We start from the raw sequence: 21029 nt of genomic DNA on the forward strand, positions 1-21029 counted from the left end.
CTGCCAGTCATCAATCAAACAACGACAGGTTTGCGGCAATTGACAAAAATATGAAAATGAAATGCCATTTTAACGTGGAAGATAAGGAAATCTTAAGTTATGAGTAATTAAACCATCAAAAAAGAAATATGATCATAAGTGAAAATATACGTAGTATGTCCTTAAAAAAACTTACCAGCTGAGGTTGAAGTTACTGGGAAGAGAAAATAATTTTTTCAGCATATATAAATAATGATTTCTGCCAGTCATTAATCAAACAGCGACAGGTTTGCGGCATACCTTCAACTTATTTGACTTGACGATTGAAAAAAAATGGGATGACCAGATGTACATTTTGGCAACGACAGTTGATGTTTGTCAGTGCTTGTTCCCGTCTTATGTGTCGTTTTAAACATTCCTTTGGGACACTGTACACTATACGCCAACCTGGGTCGAGAAAGTCCCCAGAGATCTTATTCAGCCTTTTTCCTGATTGGGGTAGCTTTATTATTGCTATGTCGGTGAAAAGTAATCTCTTGATCTATTTCAGGGCAATCGAAAAAAACATAAACAAATAAGCTACGCCTAAAGCTATTGACAGGATCATCCTGTCAGCAGTAGAAAAATTGCACTGCTGACAGGATCGTCCTGCCAGCAGTGCAATTTTTTCTACTGCCGACAGGATCATCCTGTCAGTAGCCACTTCCATAAGCTACCCCAATCAGGAAAAAGGCAGAAAAACAAACCCCATGTCAACTGATTCAACTGTTTAGTTTAAATCCGGCAATATTTTCCTTTCATAGACTTTGAGCGCTGTAGTGTTTTCTGGGCGATTAGAGGTCACGAATAAACAGCGCTTACCGATTTGAAGCGTGCGGAGTTCATTACGTTCTTAGAATCTTACTTTCGCACGCTAAGAAGAATTATCGCAAAATGGGCAGTACCGGGTTTTACGACACCCTGCTGGTGCATCTTGGGAAGTGTGAAATCGGCGAATTTGTTCTTCCTATTGTAAATAAGATCTAGTAAATAAACGCTGCTTGCAGTTGATGTTAAGGCATACCTGCCTTCAACCAAGAAAAAAAGTTACCGTCTTTAATAAAGTCTTAAGTTACTGTGCATACAGTAGAGAAATGTCTTCTTGACTCCCACCACACACAGCCCTGTCACATTGCGCAGATATCTTTGCAGTGGTCATGACGACGCTCACAGGCAGACGATCGCTACCATCACAGACCATTGCAGGACCGGACAATGGGCTTTAAAAGATATTGCGAATATTCCAACCGAGTGGAGAGATGATATATAGAGTCACGTCGGTTGTCCATCGTCCATCATCTGCCGTGATGACAGTAAAACCGGCCACGCCAGTCTCCGTGGGTGATACAGACCACATCATTAAATATTGAAGGAATGAAGACCTTTATTGCACATTTCTGCCACACTTGGCTAAGTACAGGTCACAACAAAACAAATACAAGTACAGTTAAATATAAAAGAATATGACTATCATTAGATAAATTCTACTTCTCCTCGCTTTTCGGTTATAGTAGATATAGAAGAACAAACGTGTTTTTCAATGGGAGGTTTGTCTAGTAACATTAAATTGTATGGTGGTTGTTAACTTTTGTTAACTTTTTTTGAGAATTCTTCTTGCCTTCCTCGATGAAAACTTTTCCGGGCCGAAGCAAGAGTTTCGGTGTCTGGAAGTAAAGTCTGATCTCCAGAAGTCTAAGGAAATTTTGACGGCATTTAGCGAAGCCTCCACTTGCATTGGGTATCTTCCTAATTCCACCCTTGCAGCTAGGCTGCAAGCAGACCTAGGTACACGTAATGATTGTTTGCAGAGGATATTGAAAAAGCCACTCCTCCAGGAGCTAGTCCTCCAATATTAACATGACGTCTCTTGAAATAGCACCCTTGAAGAATGTGAAGTTAGCCTTTTTGTAGCATTCTGCTGAAATCTTCGGGGGAAAAGATTTGCTTTTGACAATGCTCGTTATATTTTGTTTATTTGCATGTAGACTACAACACGGTGTATTCCGTATCGCCCGAGGTACTGGCTCGCAGGAGGGCCGGGACCGATTTGTATCCTCGTAACAAAGAAATTGTAACAACATCGATTCCAATTGCAACGTCCGCATCCGGTATTCGTAGAATTTTCGACCACAGTGCAACCAACGCACTCGAACTAGGGAAGCCCGGGCCGTACCGTAAAGTACGGACCGGTCCAAAAACCCGGGTATGATACAAATATAGAATACAACACGGTGTATTCCGTATCGCCCGAGGTAACGGTCCGACCGCGGGTCGTATCGCCCGACGGCCGAAGGTGCTGCAGAATATATACCGTGTTGTATTTTATTTATGTCATACACACCCGGAAAACACACATTTCAATGCGAAATGCGCCTTAAGTTGAGAGAGTTTTGTGTCCTCGAACATCGATTCCAATCTCCGAATCCGGTATTCGAATTTTCGACAGCGGCGCAACCTGGCGCACTCGAAATACATTCTTAATATTCTATGGAAGCCCGTGTGATACAAGTAGAAGACCGTGTGATACGGAAAATTATCACACGATGCGGAACACCCGTATCGAACGTTTTCGCGGCCCAGATATGACATAAATATAGAATACAACGCGGTGTATGCGGAAAATACAGCAGTGTTGTATTTTGTCTATATCATACCTAGACCCAGCCGAGAAAACACGCATTTCTTCTGAGATGCGTTTGAAGTGGACAAAAGTTGTCCTCGAACAAAATATTGTAACAACAGCAATTCCAACGTCCGAATCTGGTATTGGAATTTTAAACAGCGGCGCAACCGGCGCACGCGAAGTGGGTTCGAAATATTCCTTGGAAGCCCATGTGATAAAAGTAGAAGCCCGTGTGATACCCCAAAATGTCACCCGGTCCGGAACACCCACATCGAAGGTGATCCCGGCCGAGGTACGACATAAGAAATAATATTATCATATTCTGCGGCAGTTCTGTACAGATATACTACATGTCCTTTCCTCACATGGATCAATTCGAATCAAACGTTAAAATTATATCGACAGTTCAAGTATAGTCTTTATCAGTGGGTTTTGCCACACCGCTGATTTTGAACATTTTGGCACATTTTCTTAGGCCCTTATTATCTTCCTTCTGTTGGCATTTTTAACAATCTAAATTGGACCGAAAGATAAGATATACCTACCAGTGATAAGTAGCAGACAACAGATGATTCCGGTGGCGACAAATTTGCCCCTCGTCGCCCCAGGGTCGCGTCCACCCATTGTTTGATGTCTCTGATGTATAATGAAACCAAGACGTTACCGTCTTTATTCCGTATAGAAAAAACAAGGCGTTCTTGGCCTCCGTCACAGCTCTGTCTATTTGCTCACAAACATCGCGCAGATTTTCCAACCGAATAGAGAAATGCTATAGACATCGGTTGTGCATCGTTCATCTTCCGCAGTGACAATGACAGGACAGTCAGTCTCTGTCATTTGGTGATACAGATCACTTCATCAATCATTGATGTGGCGTCGCGGTGGCGCAGTGGCAGGGTGTTTGGCCCCTGAACCAAGAGGTACTGAGTTCGAATCCGGGGTTCCCTGATTTGTCCCGTTGACGTTGTGCCCTTAGGAAAAGCACTTAACACGACTTTCCTCACTTCACTCAGGTGTAAATGAGTACCTAATCAAGACCTACTGACATACTAAATATGAAGACAATCCACTCAGGCATTCCTGAGTTATCGTTTTCACACATATGCACACACACACATACAAACACACACACACACACAAACATAACCTTTTTGCCGAAGCCAACAACACATAACAAACCAAGGAATAGAACATCCGGATTCGTCCATAGTAAGCACACTTTAGCATGTCGCAAATGCAAATGACAGACCATCATTCAACTTTTCTCAATTTATTTCTAGTCTTCAATCATACAAAAATTCATAACTGTACATATGGAAACATACAAAGCACAAATTGTGCGAAAATTACCTCGTTGCTACTACCTATACTTTATAAACAAGCTTATACAATAAGAGGTTTAGGTATACATGTAGTCATTGAAACCTATAAGATTCCTTACCTTTTCTAAAACATTTAAAAGCAGTTTCCGTATCAAAAAGAGACGCCTGAAATACAGTACATTTTCTGAACTGGTTTGGTGTTTTTTAAACTATGCGTATGTTTGGTTTTACAACTGCAAGGGACAGCATCACAGAAAAGTGTAAAATTATAGAAGAACGTCTGAACTTTATAGCTGTTCTCAGAAAGGACAAACTTTTATTATGGGAAATACATGATCATGTCCAAACGCATGACATAGATATAAATGAAAAGATAATTTCTGTGGTGGGAACTACATTGTAAATACTCAAACCTGTGGGGAAAAAAAAAACAGTGTAAAAACTGACCAATCTATCAGTTAACTTTGTCAGTATCAATATTGTATAAAATAACCTTATCATATTTGTTATTGTACGCATTATGTATCAAACGTTAAAGGTTCAGAGAATGTCATTCATTTTATCATGTTGAAATGTTTACGTTCAAACACTTTGTTTTGGAATGTACATGTAAATTCTATACACAAATATCAGCATGTTTACAAGCAAGCCCTTGTGTTACAGTTATTTTATACATGGACATTCTATCTTAAAGGAAACCCAAGCAATATTGTGGCCCGAAAATTTGATTTTGAAAGTCAACTTATCTAGTCAGTTCTACAAATGATTAGTTCAAACAACACTATAACAATGTATAGCAACACCAATGATGCAAAAATATGACGTCGGTGTGATGTGATGTGAAAATCATTGCTGAGGTCTTTGTAGGCTCGCGAAACTATGAGGTTCATTGTACGGCTTGTTTTTGCGCGGTTTTATTTTAATTGCTTAAATTGAGAAGTTATTGCGCAAATGTGCTAAACATCAAATGTCACTAGCATAAAGATTTCAGCATTTTTTCATTTCCATTTTTTGCCCCTAATATTGCTTTGGTTGCCTTTAACAAGATTCAAATATGTCCCAACATTTACAAAACGTCATCTACCATGAAAAGAATTAAAACCTGTAGGACTCAAAATCCATTTTCTGGCACAGTACACCAGTGAGGATGAACTCAGCACTGTAGACATCTGAAAACGTCACATTGTAGGAAACATGATGAGCATATACAAGTCAAAATACAATATGTTTGAAATTTAAAGATCTTCATAGAAATACAACTACGATGTAAACTTTATATTACTTGGTCAGCCTGCTTCCATATAAAACTGTGTACTAGTATGCAAAGCTGAGGTATTTATTATTGTGCCCTTTGCATGAATGTTTCAAATGGTCGAAGAGTGTTACCTTCATTTTTTCAACATACACATGCTTGTCAGTCACTGACGAAAGACAGTGGATGCTGTCTGAAACGTCTGACTGTTTCAAAATTTTATCCAGTTGCTTGAGTTATTATTTTTGGCGTATACACATGCTTGCTTTGAAAAAAAAGTTTGCTGAACTTATGGACTATGAAGGGCTATTGAAGAAGAGAAATAATAAAGGAAGGAAGGAAGGAAGGAAGGAAGGAAGGAAGGAAGGAAGGAAGGAAGGAAGGAAGGAAGGAAGGAAGGAAGGAAGGAAGGAAGGAAGGAAGGAAGGAAGGAAGGAAGGAAGGAAGGAAGGAAGGAAGGAACAAAGGAAGGAAGGAGGATCACCATAATATGATTTAATTTTCAGAATGACGGAGAATAAAAGATTGGTAAAATTGTCATTGCGCCGCTTCTTTACTATAGTAATACTGTAGTAACAAATACATAATCTTACCAATATTGTTACTGGCATAGTCTGCACACATCTGAACATCACTCTCACAGGTTATAATAAAAATTCTTGGTGAACCCTGAAAAAAACATACAAGAGTGAACACTAAAAGATATAAAACAACATTGGGCGAACCCCCCTCTCCAATTTTTGCACGCCGCTAAAAGCCTCGGTACCAGTACACTGGACCAGGACTGGAAAGAAACATGAGTTTAAAGGCATCCAGAGCATTCATGAGGCTTGAAACTTGACTTGAAAAACTCTGATTTCTAGTCATCCCTGCACATAGTAGGTTTCAATAACACTATACCATTACATATCGACATTAAAGGAGCAAAGATACGATGTCGTTGTGTGGTGAGAACTGATAAAAAATCCAAGCCCTAATAGACTGATCCTGACTGTCCATCACAATTAGCGGTTCGACCAATGAGAGAGTGACTGCATGTCCGTCAAATATTTGCATTTTTATGTTTCAATTTTGCATTTCTACGTTTTGATGGAGGTGGGTGGGGCTATGGTATCGGTCTATTTACACTAGGCGAGTGAAAGTAAAAGATCACTATGTAGCTTATTTTTGTGCCACTTTTGAGCACCTTTGATAAGAAATCCGCACGCAAACAGTGGCATTAAATGTCAATTTTATAAAGATTACAGCAACTAGAATATTTCCAGTTTTCAAGCCTCATAAAATGCTCTGGGTGCCTTTAAACTGGTACAAAAAACCTTAACCTCATCTCAGCTCAGTCGACTGGTTTTGACCTGAACTAATCAAACCAAGCACTACTAACAGGTACATCCAATACAGCAGATATACATATCAGAGTTCACTCCAATTTTTCTATTTTTACCACAGTTTAGCCCTTTTCCCTTGGGACAAATGAATAATACATCCAAACACGGGCATGAGTGACCTGGCAACCTGAATACTAGTTACAGGGCTTGAAATACTGGTTGCATGTGCACTTTTGTGCCCCCAAAATTGGATCTGTGCACCTAATTTTTGACTGTGGGAGCACCAGTACATCTTGATATTTTTGTAGGCTATAGTCTAGAGGTACTATTGAACACAAGGAAACAGAATATTTTTGAAAGCTAAGAGTCAGAAAAAGCACTATAACCTTTGCCGTCGTTTGTTTGATGTATCACCTTAAAATTTTGAAGTTATCTATAGAATTTCAGATCAAACTTCTAAGGAAAGGCAGTAGGGTTTGTAAAAAAATTGGTTACAATCACTACTTTATTTTATGTTGTGCACCCAAAATTCTTCCTGTGCACCTAAATCTTTAGGTCAGGTGCACCAATGCACCTATTTCCAAAAAAGAATTTTGAGCACTTAACAGAACACAGGAGAAACCTTTACCTGTCTCTGCTGCGATGCCAACACCCTATTGACGGCAGGTTTGGTCCCTATGACTTTCCCCCCGGCTGATTCCACTATGGTCTTCATCATGTCCAGTCTTGGTATGACATTTGGTGTCATGTAAAAGCAAGTGTCCTGTAGAACAAAGGGGGGACTTAGTGGTTAAAACAATGAGCTTGTAGGATTGGAAGGCCCCTTAGGAGTGACAGTATTTTTCTGGGCAACAAAAATATTCAGGATTTTGTAGCCAAACCAACAACTCCAAACACTTAAGCGTCAGTAAAAATAAAAAGGTAATGTTATTCCCATAGCCTTTTTTAAAGCTGTATGAGCAGAGTGTCTAGGGTATGGTATTGGAAGGTGGAGCCCATCCCTCTCCTCCCACTGCCTTTTACCTCCCCAACCAAAGTCAGGTACCCATTCTACACCACAGCTAAAATTCAGTCTTACATAGTGTATAATTGAGACACCATTCTGACAGTGAGCTTTAGCACATGTACATTAAATGATGAATACTACGCCATTGACGTCATCATCGCTACGCGATGGACATCCAAGAGAGACTATGTAAACATGCAAGCTATACCTTAAAGAGTTTGTGAACCCGTGCCCTGGCCAGAGACTCTGCCAGACTGAAACCAAACTGGGCTTCCTGTTCCTGATCAACCAATGTGTGAATCCTCTCCTCTGGAAATTAATAGAAAATAGAATTTAGAAGGCATCTGATGTATAAGGATGTTATTTATGTAGTCATTTGTACTTGTGCAATAGAAAGGGTAAAACTCAACATACACACACATGCACTCACACACATAAACACTCATAATATTCATATACATATACACCCATATACGTACACACTCATAATCATAATTTTCTTATACGCATATGCAAACACACAAATATACACCCATGTACACATACACAAAAACACCTACACACTCATATACACATACACCTATACACACACTCATATACACACAAATATACACCCAAATACACATACACAAAAAAACATACTCATACACACACACACACACACACACCTACACACAGACTCATATACACATACACAAAAACACATACACACTCAGTCATATATACATACACACACACACACACATACATTGTATATACACTCATATACACATACACAAAACTACCTTCTCATACACATGCACACATGCACATATGTAGACAAACACAGACATACACAAATACATTCAGCCACACAGTCTCACAGAAACTCTCTCACACAAACACACACACACACACTCATATCCACGCACAAACACACACATTCATACAAACACACATACATACACTTACATACACTTACCTACACAGTGTGACACACATTCACTCTCACACAAACACACACACTTACACCTTGCAGGTAGCAACAACAAAGGTCTCCTCACCAACAAAGCACCTGTGCTTGAAGCTGTCTTCCACCCATGCAGGTGATACGATGTGTCTGCAGCTGGAGACACCTGACAGGAACTTGACCGTCCGCAGTACCTTAGTGGACACCAGGTGCGTGCACTTGTGGATATTCTCCGCAATCTCTCCACCAATCAGCTGGACTTTCTGTCAAGAACCAATGACAAGGGCCATTTTTAGTTATTCAAAAGCCAGTTGATTGGTCAACGTAAAAAAAAGGCAACAGTATCATAGCCTTTTGAGTCTGCAGGGGCAGTGGGTTGTTATCTACTGTGGGTTGTTATCTACATGTTCGCATAGGTGCCTGAAGCAAGTTAACCTTCTCCCTGCTGCCTAACTCTGTAACCAATAGGGAATTGGGTGCGAAACGGCTACTTCAGTGTGCTAAAGGTTAAAGCAACATCTCGCCAATACTAGCAGACAACATACCAAAGTAGATACAAATATGTCAAAGGGATCTTGAGTTATAGCTGCAAACACACAGACACAATAAACTGCAATACCTCCATAGTAGGGGAACCTTCTTCACTGAGGTAACAACAAGTACTGTAATTCTTGATTTATTAACGGTGACTTAATTTTACCGACTTTAACAGCCACCAGTCAACCGCTAAACTTTCATCATCACAAATTTTTGATCACTAACATTTAGACAGTGATGTTTGTTCCCACCGTTGAAATTAAGTGCAGTGAAGTACTCCCTTTTCCCCCAAACGGTAAAATTACCAACCACAATATTAAATGGATTTTCAGTATGCTTACCGTTGTGAGGTCATTGACACTTGCAATGTCCAGTCCAGTGAAAAGCACCCTGGGAGTTTTCTCAGGAGGAAGTCTTCTGTACGGCTTGATAGGTTCGTTCCTCTGTCGTTTGCTGGTCCCGTTCCCGTCCTGCGGACTTTTCCGCTTCGACTTGGAGGGCGGTGACGGCGTGAAGAGAACGCGACTCCTGCTGAGGTTCTGTAAGGTATCCTGGGATAGCTGCAACGCAGTTGTCCAGGGGCCTAGAAAAAGTTTAATTTTTCACCCTGATTAGTATTTGGCAGTGGCAACTGCTATAATTGTATAATGGATACATGTAGCTATAAACTTCAGTGCATCTAAAATATTTGAACGTTTTTGTTTGCTACTGTAATTCACTCTATCTTCACGGTAGCAAAATTTCACAGTGTAAGGAAAATGGATATTTTCACTGAACTTTAACTTCACGGTGGCGGCAAGTGATTTACAGAATGGATGAGTCAAGGAATCATAAATAATAACAAAGGTTTTTTCACGGTGACGATAAGTTCACGGTACAGAGGTGACAGTGAAAACTGTGAACATAAAGTTACAGTGAAAGAAACAAGAATTACATTATACCATTGTTTGGATGTCATTGAAGCTTATTAAAAATCCTTCACATCAGTAGCATTGATATTTGCATTAATTATCTATTAACCTGTCACTGTACCATATTTGAATAACTATGGACACACACCAAGACAAACAAACACACAAACCCAAAACAATGCGTCCGTTTTTCCAAAGGTAAATACAAAGGACATGTTACAACTTACCCATAACAGCTTTGACGTAGTGATAGTCCAGTTGAAAAGGTTCGTTGGCGGAAAAGTTCTGGTACTTTGGCAGCCCGGTCTGTTTCATGGCGTCAAAGTTTCCCAAGATGATGTCACTGAGCCACTGGACGTTCAAACACGGCGTCCGCCACTCCAGGGCCTTCTTGTGTTTCTCTCCTTCAGGTCTGGGGTAAAAGAGAGAACATGTAGACTAGGCCATACTAGAGCTGTGTACATGTACCTAAACAAATTTTAGGTTCAGGTACAGGTACAGGGGGTTAGGTTCAGGTCCGGACCTAAAGCTGTACCTAAATTACTTTGGTTGATTTCTAACAAGGACAAAATCATGTTTGAACATCTTGATATCTAATAGTGCTAGGTATTATTTTTCCGTAAATGCAGATGGAAATTTGACTCCAGTAGTGTCCAGCCTTACAAGGGTGTTTTTCTGTGCTGCAGTATAGTATAGATGTGGCTTCAGTGCACTGCCATGGTAATTTCATGGTGATTTTATCTGTCAAAGTTGCCATCCCCTGCCCTGTTATCCTACATGTAGCCAGGCTTGACCTGATTAGTATCGGTACAGTACTGGTACACCAGGGTTCAGGTATTTTGGACCTGTACCTAATTGATTGTACCAGTACACAGCTCTAGGCCATACAATCTTAATTATGTGTATGACATCTTCAAAAGATCTAAAAGGTGATATGTGATTGCAAAGAATTAAATACATCAAATTCATTTTGCAATACATATTTTAAGACTTATACGCTTTCTTAAACAGTTTGTATAAGTTTTGAAATATTCTGTCATTTGACAACTTTTGGCTACTTTAAACGGAAACTACATGTCTGTTGTAATTATTCATGATTCCCTCACACATCCGTTCTGTAAATCACTAGCTTGCCACCACCATAAAGTTCAGTGAAAATGTCCATTTTGCTTACACCGTGAAATTTTGCTACCGTCAAGATAAAGTGAATTACAGTAACTCCTGATTCCCTACATTTTGTACCTTTTACATATGAGTACAGTGTTGAAACGACTGAAGCTCCCTGTGTACTTGGCTCCAGCCAGGGATATCATCATCTTCAGGTTTTCTCTGTCCTGGTCCACAAACCCTGTCACTGCAATAATCTGTGAAAAAAAGAAAGTTTGAAAAGTATAACTCAATGAAAAGTTGAGCTAATCTTCCACTGGTCGTGACAGAGAAGACAGACGCTATGTACAGTATTTACAGGTTCATTGTACCAGGGAAATTCCTGTAGATCTTTTCTACAAGCACAATAAACAGCAGACCACTGCTTAATGTCCCGTACTAAGGACTACATGTATGACCCTTTCTAGTAGTTTGCAAGTCAGGTGAGCAACAATGGCTGGGATTCAAACTCAAGACTTCTTGATCCAGAGGCAGGGCCACTAACCACTGGACTATGCACGCTACTCGAATAGCAATAAAACACAACAAATATGTAATAAAGCTTTATAAGACCCTGAAAACTATGAAGGAATGTAAAAGACAATAAGGTATTATCAGCTCCATCTTTGAGGTGTTGCCAAAAAGTGATTTCTGATACAAATACTGCAAACATAAATGATCTAGAAAAAGGACTTAAAGACATATAATATTGGGCCATAGTAGCATAGGTCCCTTCACATGATTTACATGCTTTAATCTGCAATTTAGAATGAATCTGCAAGGGGGACACAAAATCGCTTCACTTGTACATGTAACTTGGGCCAAAGCAGCTTCAAAACAAACAAAAACAAAAAAACAAGTTGAACTGATATCCTAATCAATTTTTTTTGCCTCGTCAGCAAAACAATCAACAAATCCAAAAACAAACAAACAAACAAACAACAAATATCACCTGTCCGTTGCATGGTTTGATGTTGTGTGGGAATGGTGTAGGGAGGTGTAGAGCCTTCCACGGTGGGATCATCTTCTTAATGGTAAGAACATCATTCAACCAGTATGCTGTCACACACCTCTTACCATCCTGTTGCGCCTAAAAGATGCGAAAAAAGTTCAATTAGGAAAAGATTATCACCACAGTAATAGCCATTGTGGGTAGAGTGCTTGCATTGCATACAGTAGTTTTGGGGTTCGAGTCCCCGCGCCGCGTGCCTGCGAAGCTGGTGTGTTACGCCTAATGGCGGTTATACCAGCTATATAGATACAGATACAGATACAGATACTCATACCATATAATCGTCTCTGACGCAAACAATTGATGTAAACTTAGTTCCCTGTGTATCATGTAATACATGTACTACATGTTCCATATACGTATACTGCATTACTCTTATTGGATACCATAGTGTTTAGTCTTTAGTTTTGTAGAATTCATTAGCATTGTTGATAAGCAATACATAATTATATGTCTTGAAATTTTGTAGTACCTACGAACTTGCCATACATTGTACCTGTTACATTTGTTGTGCAATAAAGTTTGATTGATTGATTGATTGATTGATTGATATAGTTATAGAGCCTTTAAAATTTGTAAGATTGCCATAATATTCAAGTGTTAACTACAGGAAAACAATCTTAAGGGGGAATATTGCAAGGGAGCGGAGCTAGCAAGCGGGGGGATGGTATGGAGTTTCCGAGAATTTTAAGTTAAAATGGGGCATTGTAAGGCTTCCTGAGGGGCAAAATTACTGTCAGACAGGTCACTGTTGAAGACTGTGGCAACATGTGACCTAGTAGCATCCCTGGTCAATGTGACTTTTATGCTGGTCAGAGGATCTGCCCCCAGGGTAAGGGGTAACAGCGCCCTTGTTCCCTTCTTAAAGGAAACCCGAGCAATATAAGGGCCCGAAAATCAGATTTTGAAAGTCAATTCATTTCGTCATTTCTATACATGATTAGTTCAAACAACACTATCACAATGTATAGCAACATCCATCATTCAAAAATACGACCTCATTGTGATGTGAGAACTCACTGAAAAATGTCGCTGGGGTTTTCGTAGGCTCGCGAAACTAAGGGAATCATCGTATGGCATGTTTTTGCGCACTATTAAAATGCTCAAAGTATGAAGTTATTACGCAAATGTGCTAAACTGTGTTAGTTAATGTCACTACTATAAATATTTCATCATTCATTTATTTCCATATTTTGGGCCGTAATATTGCTTTGGTTGCCTTTAAGAAAAAGCCCTGAACTGTCTTGTAGTTACTTTTGCAAGCAGAACTTACCTGTTTGAAGAATGGACTAGCCTGGTTGTCACACAGTAAATGAGTGCACCGTTGGGAGTAGCCTGGGTCCACAAAGCCACCGTGCTGGTGCACCACCTAGTGGAAGAAGTAATCATTGCAATCATTCCATACCAACACTCAATAAAAAAGAGCAGACATGAAAACAACACAAGAAGAAATTGCCCATTGGGACCTCTGATTCCGATTGGTGCATCCCCCCACCACCCCCAATCTTTGGACGCCATGTTTCTAAATCCTACCTAAAAGCTTGTATGTATAATGAAAGCTCATCTGTGTTGGTAGTAATCATAATACAATGCTAAACTTTTTTCCAACACTAAGGTATTCACGGATCGAATTTTCGACGACCACTGTCGCCTTCTTCAGGATCAATAATGACCAATCACAGACCGATACCTTTGACGTGGTATCACTGTTCACATCCGTTCCTGTGAACAAAGCCCTGGACATCATCCTACGAAGACTACAAGAGGACTCCACACTACCACAGCGTTCCACAATGTCACCTACCCAGGTCGTCAATCTACTGAAAGTCTGTCTGGATTGCACATACTTTCTGTACGATGGCAGCTTCTATCAACAGATACATGGGGCAGCTATGGGTTCACCTGTGTCCCCCATAGTATGCAACTTGTACATGGAACACTTAGAACAACTCGCCATATCTACAGCTCCAAACCCGCCCCTCTGGTGGTTCTGGTACGTCGACGACACCCACACCAAACTCAAGAAAGCCCACGCACAGGAATTTATAGACCATCTCAACTCTCTGGACCCCGACATCAAATTCACATCGGAGAAAGAACAAGACAGAACCCTCCCCTTCCTCGACACTCTCACCACGATCCAAGACGACGGTTCACTACGTCTGAGCATCTACCGGAAACCCACTCACACGGACCAATACCTCAACTTCAGATCGAACCATCCTCTTGAACACAAACTTGGGGTCGTGAAGACGTTACTCCACAGAGCTGACACGATCATAACGGATCCACACGACAGAGAGACAGAGAAACAACACATCAAACAGGCACTGAAGGACTGCGGGTACCCTAAGTGGGCCATAGACAAGGCGACCGCACCAAAGCCCCGTCAACAGAACAACAGGAACCCGGGGACGAGAGAGAGGGACAAAGGACGCATCACCCTTCCGTACATCAAGACCGTCTCAGAACCCCTACGCAGAATATTTGCTTCACACGGGATCTCCACCTGCTTCAAACCTACTAACACACTGCGACAGCTTCTCGTGGCGCCGAAGGACAAAACCTCTAGAGAAGAGAAGTGCGGCGTAGTGTACCACATTCCGTGTCAGGGAACCACTAGACAAGGGACTTGCGAAGAATTCTACATTGGTGAGACAGAACGCTCGTTGAGAACCAGATTCCTTGAACACAAACGCCCCAGCTCGCATTCGTCTGAAGTCTCTCAACACATCCACATTGAATCTCCGGGCCATACCGTCTCGCTGGACAAAGTCAGAATACTGGACACTGAGCAGGACTACTTTGTGAGAGGTCTAAAGGAGGCCATATACATCAGGGCACTCCAGCCGTCACTCAACAGAGACAGTGGGCGTTACAAACTTCCTGGCACGTTTGACCAATTGCTGACGTCACGTATCCGCAATGACACGTGTCAATAAAGTCACGTGTCCGTAACTCTCGCGAGTTTACGTTCGGCAGTGATTGGTCATTATTGATCCTGAAGAAGGCGACAGTGGTCGTCGAAAATTCGATCCGTGAATACCTTAGTGTTGGAAAAAAGTTTAGCTTGTATGTATATTATATAGAATACAACACGGGGTATTCCGTATCACCCGAGGTACCAGCCCGACTGCGGGTAGGATAGGTTACTCAAACACAAAATTGTAACAACATCGATAACGACGATTCCAACCTCCCAATCTGGTATTCAAATTTTCGGCGGCGGCGCAACGGCGCGCTCGAAATGCATTCTAAATATTCTATGGAAGCCCGTGTGATAAAACTCCTGAACCCTATGTGATACTGATAGTTATCACCTGGTCCAGAACACCCGTATCAGGCCCAGGCATGACATAAGTATCTGTACTGACCCTAGTCCATGTCTCCAGCTGTGCAGGTAGAACCTGGTCCTGGTAGTCAACAATCACAAATATACAGCCCAGCAGACAGGTGTCAGGGGGAACTGTGAAACCAAAAATTCTTATTAAGCTTTGTTCATATTTAAGAAAAGTAACAACAATAATAAATTTGTTCTCCAATGGTCATGTACTTCTATATGACTAAATAAAATTTTCAAGACATCTTAAAGAACTTGTTTACGTTTACTATATCTAATATATCCATGGTTACATACAAAGTTACAGAGATATCTATCTGTAAAAATTTTCTGTAGACTTCAAATTCCAAGTGTATTTCCAACTTACGTACAACTCAAGAAACAAATGTCTTAAAGCTCATCTGTTAAAGACTTATCAGCTTTTGATTTCTAACAAGAAAAGTTATCAATGGCCAGAATATTGCCATAAAAAATAATACTGTAAATGCAGAAATGTTTGCGTTGGTTTTACGTTTAAGGGGTTTCAGGACAGCCCTTTCACCACGAAATTAAAACCACCGTGAACATTTTTGTCCAATACCGTAACAGTATGAGACTATAGCGCTGCCACAAACTTAAAACCACCGCAAACATTCCATTTTCGCCTTAGCGTGAAACAAAAACCATGCAAACTTAAATGCATTTACAGTAATAGCCAAGGAGACAACTTACCATTTATTTTCGGATCATGACCGTGGTACTCTAGTAACTCCCCATCCCCCTTTAGGAAGGGAGGGGTGTCATCCAGCTGGGAGATCTGGATGGTCTCATGAACCTGGATGTGAAAAGAAGAAAAAAATCACTCAAAACAGCATAAATGTTGTACACCAAATAGCAGTTACCTTCATAGACGTAGTATAAATATTGATTTGGCTACTTCATAAAGGGTAGGACAACTAGTTAGCATCCCGTAGTTATTCAACTTCGAACTAGTGATTCTACAAAAGTATATGTAGCTGAATTATAATAAGTTTAGGGTAGGCAACCACTGTGTCTTTCCCTTAAAGGTTCAGTTTCAATTCACATCTCTTAGTATGAAAAACCCTTTTACAAGGCTATCTAATTGACTTAGGGTCAAAATCATAAGAAACAGTCCTAAAGAAAGAATAGTATTTTTTCCCTCCCATCAAAATATAATTCTCATGTCATTAATTAATTAAATCACAGTTATTCTAAAATTCACTTATGGTTAAAATCACCAAAAACTGTTCTAAAGGAAAAGAATAGTATTTTCCCTCCCAGTAAAATTTCTTCTGCCATTAATTGAATCACGGTTACCTTGGTGGAATCACGTGGACTGAGAACAAGTTTCGTTCCACTGGCGTCGATGTGACCACTGTTCGTGATGTCCCGAATTCTCCTGTTCGTAAGCAACGGCGATTGGACCCTACCAAGAGACCTGTGATCAGGGGGGGTCTGGTCACAAGCACTCTTGTTCAAAAGATTCAACAACCTTGGAGCCTCCACTTTCTTCTTCCCATCTAAGCTCAGTCCTGATTGGTCAAATTCCATCAATGCTTCAGCCTGATTGGCTGAGGATGTGTCCATGGGTTCTTCTTCTTCCTCCTGATTGGGTGGGGGAGGTTCTTTCTTTTCTTCCTTGATGATAAGCCTGGGGTGATACTTCTCTGTCTCAAGTTGTTTTTTCTGATCGAGACTGTCGATAATCCAATCTGGCGTCACAACCTTGATCTTGGTGTGTTTTAGTGCACACTCATATTTTGCCTGAAAAACATCAATTAAAATGAGTATGATATTCAAATCTTAATGTTATATTTACCAATTCTTATATCATGACTGATAAAAGATTTTCAATCAATGTATTCAAAACTTGTATATATCAGACATGACAAAATGACAAAACTAATTTCATCAAAATATTGACATCCTTTAAACAAAAGTAATTGTATCTAGTGCTGTGCACCAAACTCAGGTTCAGGTCTGGATTCAAGTCCAGAGGTTCAGACCTATATTTTTTGGAAGTTCAGACTTGTTTCCAGATATTTAGTTTTTTTTGGACTTGAACAAAATGTTTTTATAAGTCCAGTTCAGGTCTGGTGCTTAGGTATGCAGCTCTAATTGTATCTAACAAATATAAAATCATATCAACAATTGTTTGGAGTTCCATGGAAGGGAGGTTGTGAAGTACATGTAACAGCAGCCGGTACAATTACCAAGCTTACCCCCTCAGGTTTGGGTGTGACTTCACCAGATCTTTAAAAACAAAAGCAATAATATCTAACAAATAAAAAGTCGTATCCAAATTGTAAGGAGTTCCAGAGGGAGGTTGTGAAGTACATGTGAGAGCAGCAGGTACAATAACCAAGCTTACCCCCTCAGGTTTGGGTATGACTTCACCAGATCTTGACATTCTTGAAACAAAATTAATTATATCTAACAAATATAAAGTCACATCCAAATTCTTGGGAGTTCCACAGGGGGAGGTTGTGAAGTACGTGTAAGAGCAGCAGGTACAATAACCAAGCTTACCCCCTCAGGTTTGGGTGTGACTAAGTGCGTACACCTCTTGTTGAAATTCAACTGACAGTTCCCGCCATAGAAGGTCACCATCCCCCATAGTGCCTTGCGGTCCTCTTCTGGAATCTGCAATAAAAAAAAGATTCCCTGACTATCAAATACTTACAAGGATAATATACAAGGATTTTCATTTAAAAAATTACAATTAGGAAAAGTTATCTTTAAATTTTTGTTCACAGAAGAGTTGCGTCATTGTATCGGCATATAGGTTCAGAAACCAGATGTCCTGGGTTCAAATCCCATCATGCCACCGGAAAGGCACTTAACACGACTTTCCTCACTCCAACCAGGTGTAAAAATGGGCATCTGACTTTGGTTGGGGAGGTAAAAGGTGGTGGAAGGAGAGGGATGGGCTCCACCTTCCAATACCATGCCCTAGACACAGTGGATAACAACCCACTGCCCCTATGGTCCTCAAAAAAGCTATGGGACTAGCTTTGCCTTTACCTACCTTTTTACATAGAACATATCAGTTTACAAAGATGATTGATAGAAACAGCTTTAGGAACATGTTAAAAAGATTTTTCTCACCTGTGACAGACATAAGACGAGACCTGAGAAGAGTTTGTTGTCTTCTGGAGTGAAGGCCTTGTGACTGAGACATGTTGTTAAGAAAAATTTGAACAATCTTAATCTTTGTCATGAAGCACCCCTAGCAGGTATCTCTTAAACTGCAGACTACAAGAATCTTATTCCTACAAAATGAAATTTGCCATGTCAAAGGTTTGCAAAGTCCTTCCCACACCAGATGGTGTATAGGGCGGTGCCCATCTCTGTTTCAATAGCCCTTGGGCCACACAACTTTGTACAATCACTACAGCAGGGGGCTGGTCCGCTGGTAGTGATGTGTGTGTTTAACTTCCATACTCTTTCCCAAATGCTGAGTGCTAAGCAGGGAAAGCAGTATGTACCATTTTTAAAGTTTTTGGTATGTCCGAGGGATGGAACTCACAACCTACCTGGGCGTGATACCTAATTTTGTGTATTCCCCAGTATTTTATACTTTTTTTTATAGAAGTAAAAGTACCGAATGCAAGGCAAACACTTTATTGACTTGGCCATGGCACCAGTGATCTACTCTTAGAGTACATTTTCTGATAAAGGATACGGTAGGAGACGTCCACATTTTGCTGACAGGATCACCCATTTTGGCTGGAAGAGAGTTGGAAAAGGAAAAAGACAGTTAATATAACATTCAACACATATATTGTCCTATAAATTGTACACAAAAGAAAATCAATTGATGCATTTTAGGCACCAGAAGCGATAGTAGTTTTAAATCGATTCCTTCGGTGTAATATAACATGCCTGTGAAGCTGGTGTGTTACGCCAAAGGGCAGTTATACTGGCTATATAGATACAGATACGGAATTCATCCCATCACTAGCTTGGTTGCTCCACCCCCTTATATAAAAAAACTGATAATGTAACTTACCTCAATTTACATTAATCCTTCAGGTTACATAAATCCGCCAATTTGAAAAACAGTGGGTTTGAGAGATCTCTAGTGCAGCACCTCCAGGTATGCACAGTTTAGATATACAGGAGTGCATTATACTGGGGGACGTTGGGTTGGAGATCTGTTTGGACGTATCTTTTTAGGGGTGGTGGAATTATGTACCCTAGTGGAATTATTTTAGTAGATGTTAACTGATCTATAAACAGAAACAATAAATGAAGAATGAAAGTTGTTACCGTGACAACAGGAAGGTCGTACACCTCCCTAGCCTCGCTGACTTCTGGGTAATCTTCGTTGTCAGCGATGACGTGCGTAGCGAGATCGGTGAGGTACGAGTACTCCTTTCCACCGCCCTGCCGCAACAGCTTCTGAACCTGTTATGAAGTTATGAAATATATATATTATACAGGGATGACTTAGTGTTCAAGAGTTATCTACAGAATTTGGAAGTTAAAACCTATTAAAATCAGATTAACAAAAAGGGAACTACAAAGTAAAAGGTAAAGCAGTCATCCTCAATTGAGGTGAAGCATAATGCTTTTTCAAGTAGCTAGTGGTAGTGCAATGTGGCTTCGCTACGGCTCACATTTTTGACCAAGCACACCGGGTCACCCCTACTCTTCTCGATAAGTGTGTTGGGTTCCTTTACGTGCAGAGGTTTGACGCTTGAGGCTAGTGCCCGAAGTTCCCTCATACACGGGCCGCCGGTTTTACGTCACCATACAAAATGACGAATGCAATCCCTTACAACATGTCCAAGCTGGAGTCGACATCTAGGATCGAACTCGGGCCCCAGGATCCACGGAATTTGATAGGGGTTGCATTACCGCTTGCGCCACAAGGACGTGTATACAAAAGACATACAAATATGATATTATAGTTCGCATACTCTGGATATCCTATGGTATACACAAAAGTAAACATTTTGGACCCTTGGTACATCTTACAACATAAATCTATATGATTATGAATGATGATTCCATGATGTTGCACGTCTTTAAATTTTTTTTTTTTCATATCTTAAATCATTTCCACCCTGCAATGCAAATGCAATGGCTCACTTGAAAATGAAACCTTTGGTTTAAATAAACATAATTGTTCAACTCATGTTGTAGCAAATGTTTTGGTTTACGTCCAACGAAGAACGTTTCTGTGAGAAAACCCCGCGAAAGACAAATATATGCATGCCCCCCTCCCCATCAAAACACCAAGCACTCAAAACAAAAAACGAATTTTCTCACCTGATCGCTGATGTTGCCGCATAAGAAGTACTTTACTTCCTTAAAGAAGTCCCCAGGAACCGTCAGGTTTTCCGATCCTTGCGACTCGCTCACCATTTTGTGGAGAAACGTGAGAAAAACTGCAGAAAGAAGGTCTCAATTCAAGCTTCTCTTTCTCCCGCCAAATCTTTTCCCACTTAGAACACACCACTATATGTTCGGGGATATCTCTATTATTTTTACAAAAGTCTAACTCAAATAAACAATTAATTTCATTAATAACCATATATTATAACTAATATGCACAGTATAATAATCTAACGAAAAAGCTT

At 40.4% G+C, this 21029-nt stretch overlaps 2 protein-coding genes across 2 annotated transcripts; one reads left to right on the forward strand and one right to left on the reverse strand.

Annotated features, from left to right (window-relative positions):
* Positions 1-3895: 3895 nt before the first annotated feature.
* LOC136425246 (PAX-interacting protein 1-like) lies at positions 3896-20899 on the reverse strand. Its single transcript, XM_066414059.1, has 18 exons — positions 20719-20899; positions 19714-19851; positions 19127-19170; positions 18550-18613; positions 17971-18084; positions 16759-17205; positions 16153-16255; positions 15476-15567; positions 13375-13470; positions 12042-12179; positions 11186-11307; positions 10171-10355; positions 9374-9615; positions 8590-8758; positions 7755-7855; positions 7169-7303; positions 5809-5884; positions 3896-5132 (listed from the first exon to the last, which is right to left on the reverse strand). The coding sequence occupies exons 1-18, from the start codon at positions 20812-20814 to the stop codon at positions 5059-5061; spliced, it is 2436 nt and encodes an 811-aa protein (XP_066270156.1). The 5' UTR covers positions 20815-20899; the 3' UTR covers positions 3896-5058.
* LOC136425796 (uncharacterized) lies at positions 13895-15163 on the forward strand. Its single transcript, XM_066414741.1, has one exon. It carries the CDS (start codon positions 13895-13897, stop codon positions 15041-15043), a length of 1149 nt encoding a protein of 382 aa, XP_066270838.1. The 3' UTR covers positions 15044-15163.
* Positions 20900-21029: the final 130 nt, after the last annotated feature.

The sequence above is a fragment of the Branchiostoma lanceolatum genome, chromosome 19, assembly GCF_035083965.1.
Source record: "Branchiostoma lanceolatum isolate klBraLanc5 chromosome 19, klBraLanc5.hap2, whole genome shotgun sequence".
In the NCBI taxonomy this organism is placed as follows: Eukaryota; Metazoa; Chordata; class Leptocardii; order Amphioxiformes; family Branchiostomatidae; genus Branchiostoma; species Branchiostoma lanceolatum.

What these genes read in the sequence shown, in the direction of transcription:
- LOC136425796 (XM_066414741.1), top strand. Translation starts at nt 13,895, where the DNA reads ATGTCACCTACCCAGGTCGTCAATCTACTGAAAGTCTGTCTGGATTGC.
- LOC136425246 (XM_066414059.1), bottom strand. Translation starts at nt 20,814, where the DNA reads ATGGTGAGCGAGTCGCAAGGATCGGAAAACCTGACGGTTCCTGGGGAC. An exon ending in AGCTGGAGACATGGACTAGG is followed by an intron (nt 13,471 to 15,475) that starts GTCAGTACAGAT and finishes TTCTTCCACTAG; the next exon opens with GTGGTGCACCAGCACGGTGG. An exon ending in CTACGTCAAAGCTGTTATGG is followed by an intron (nt 9,616 to 10,170) that starts GTAAGTTGTAAC and finishes AACTTTTTCTAG; the next exon opens with GCCCCTGGACAACTGCGTTG.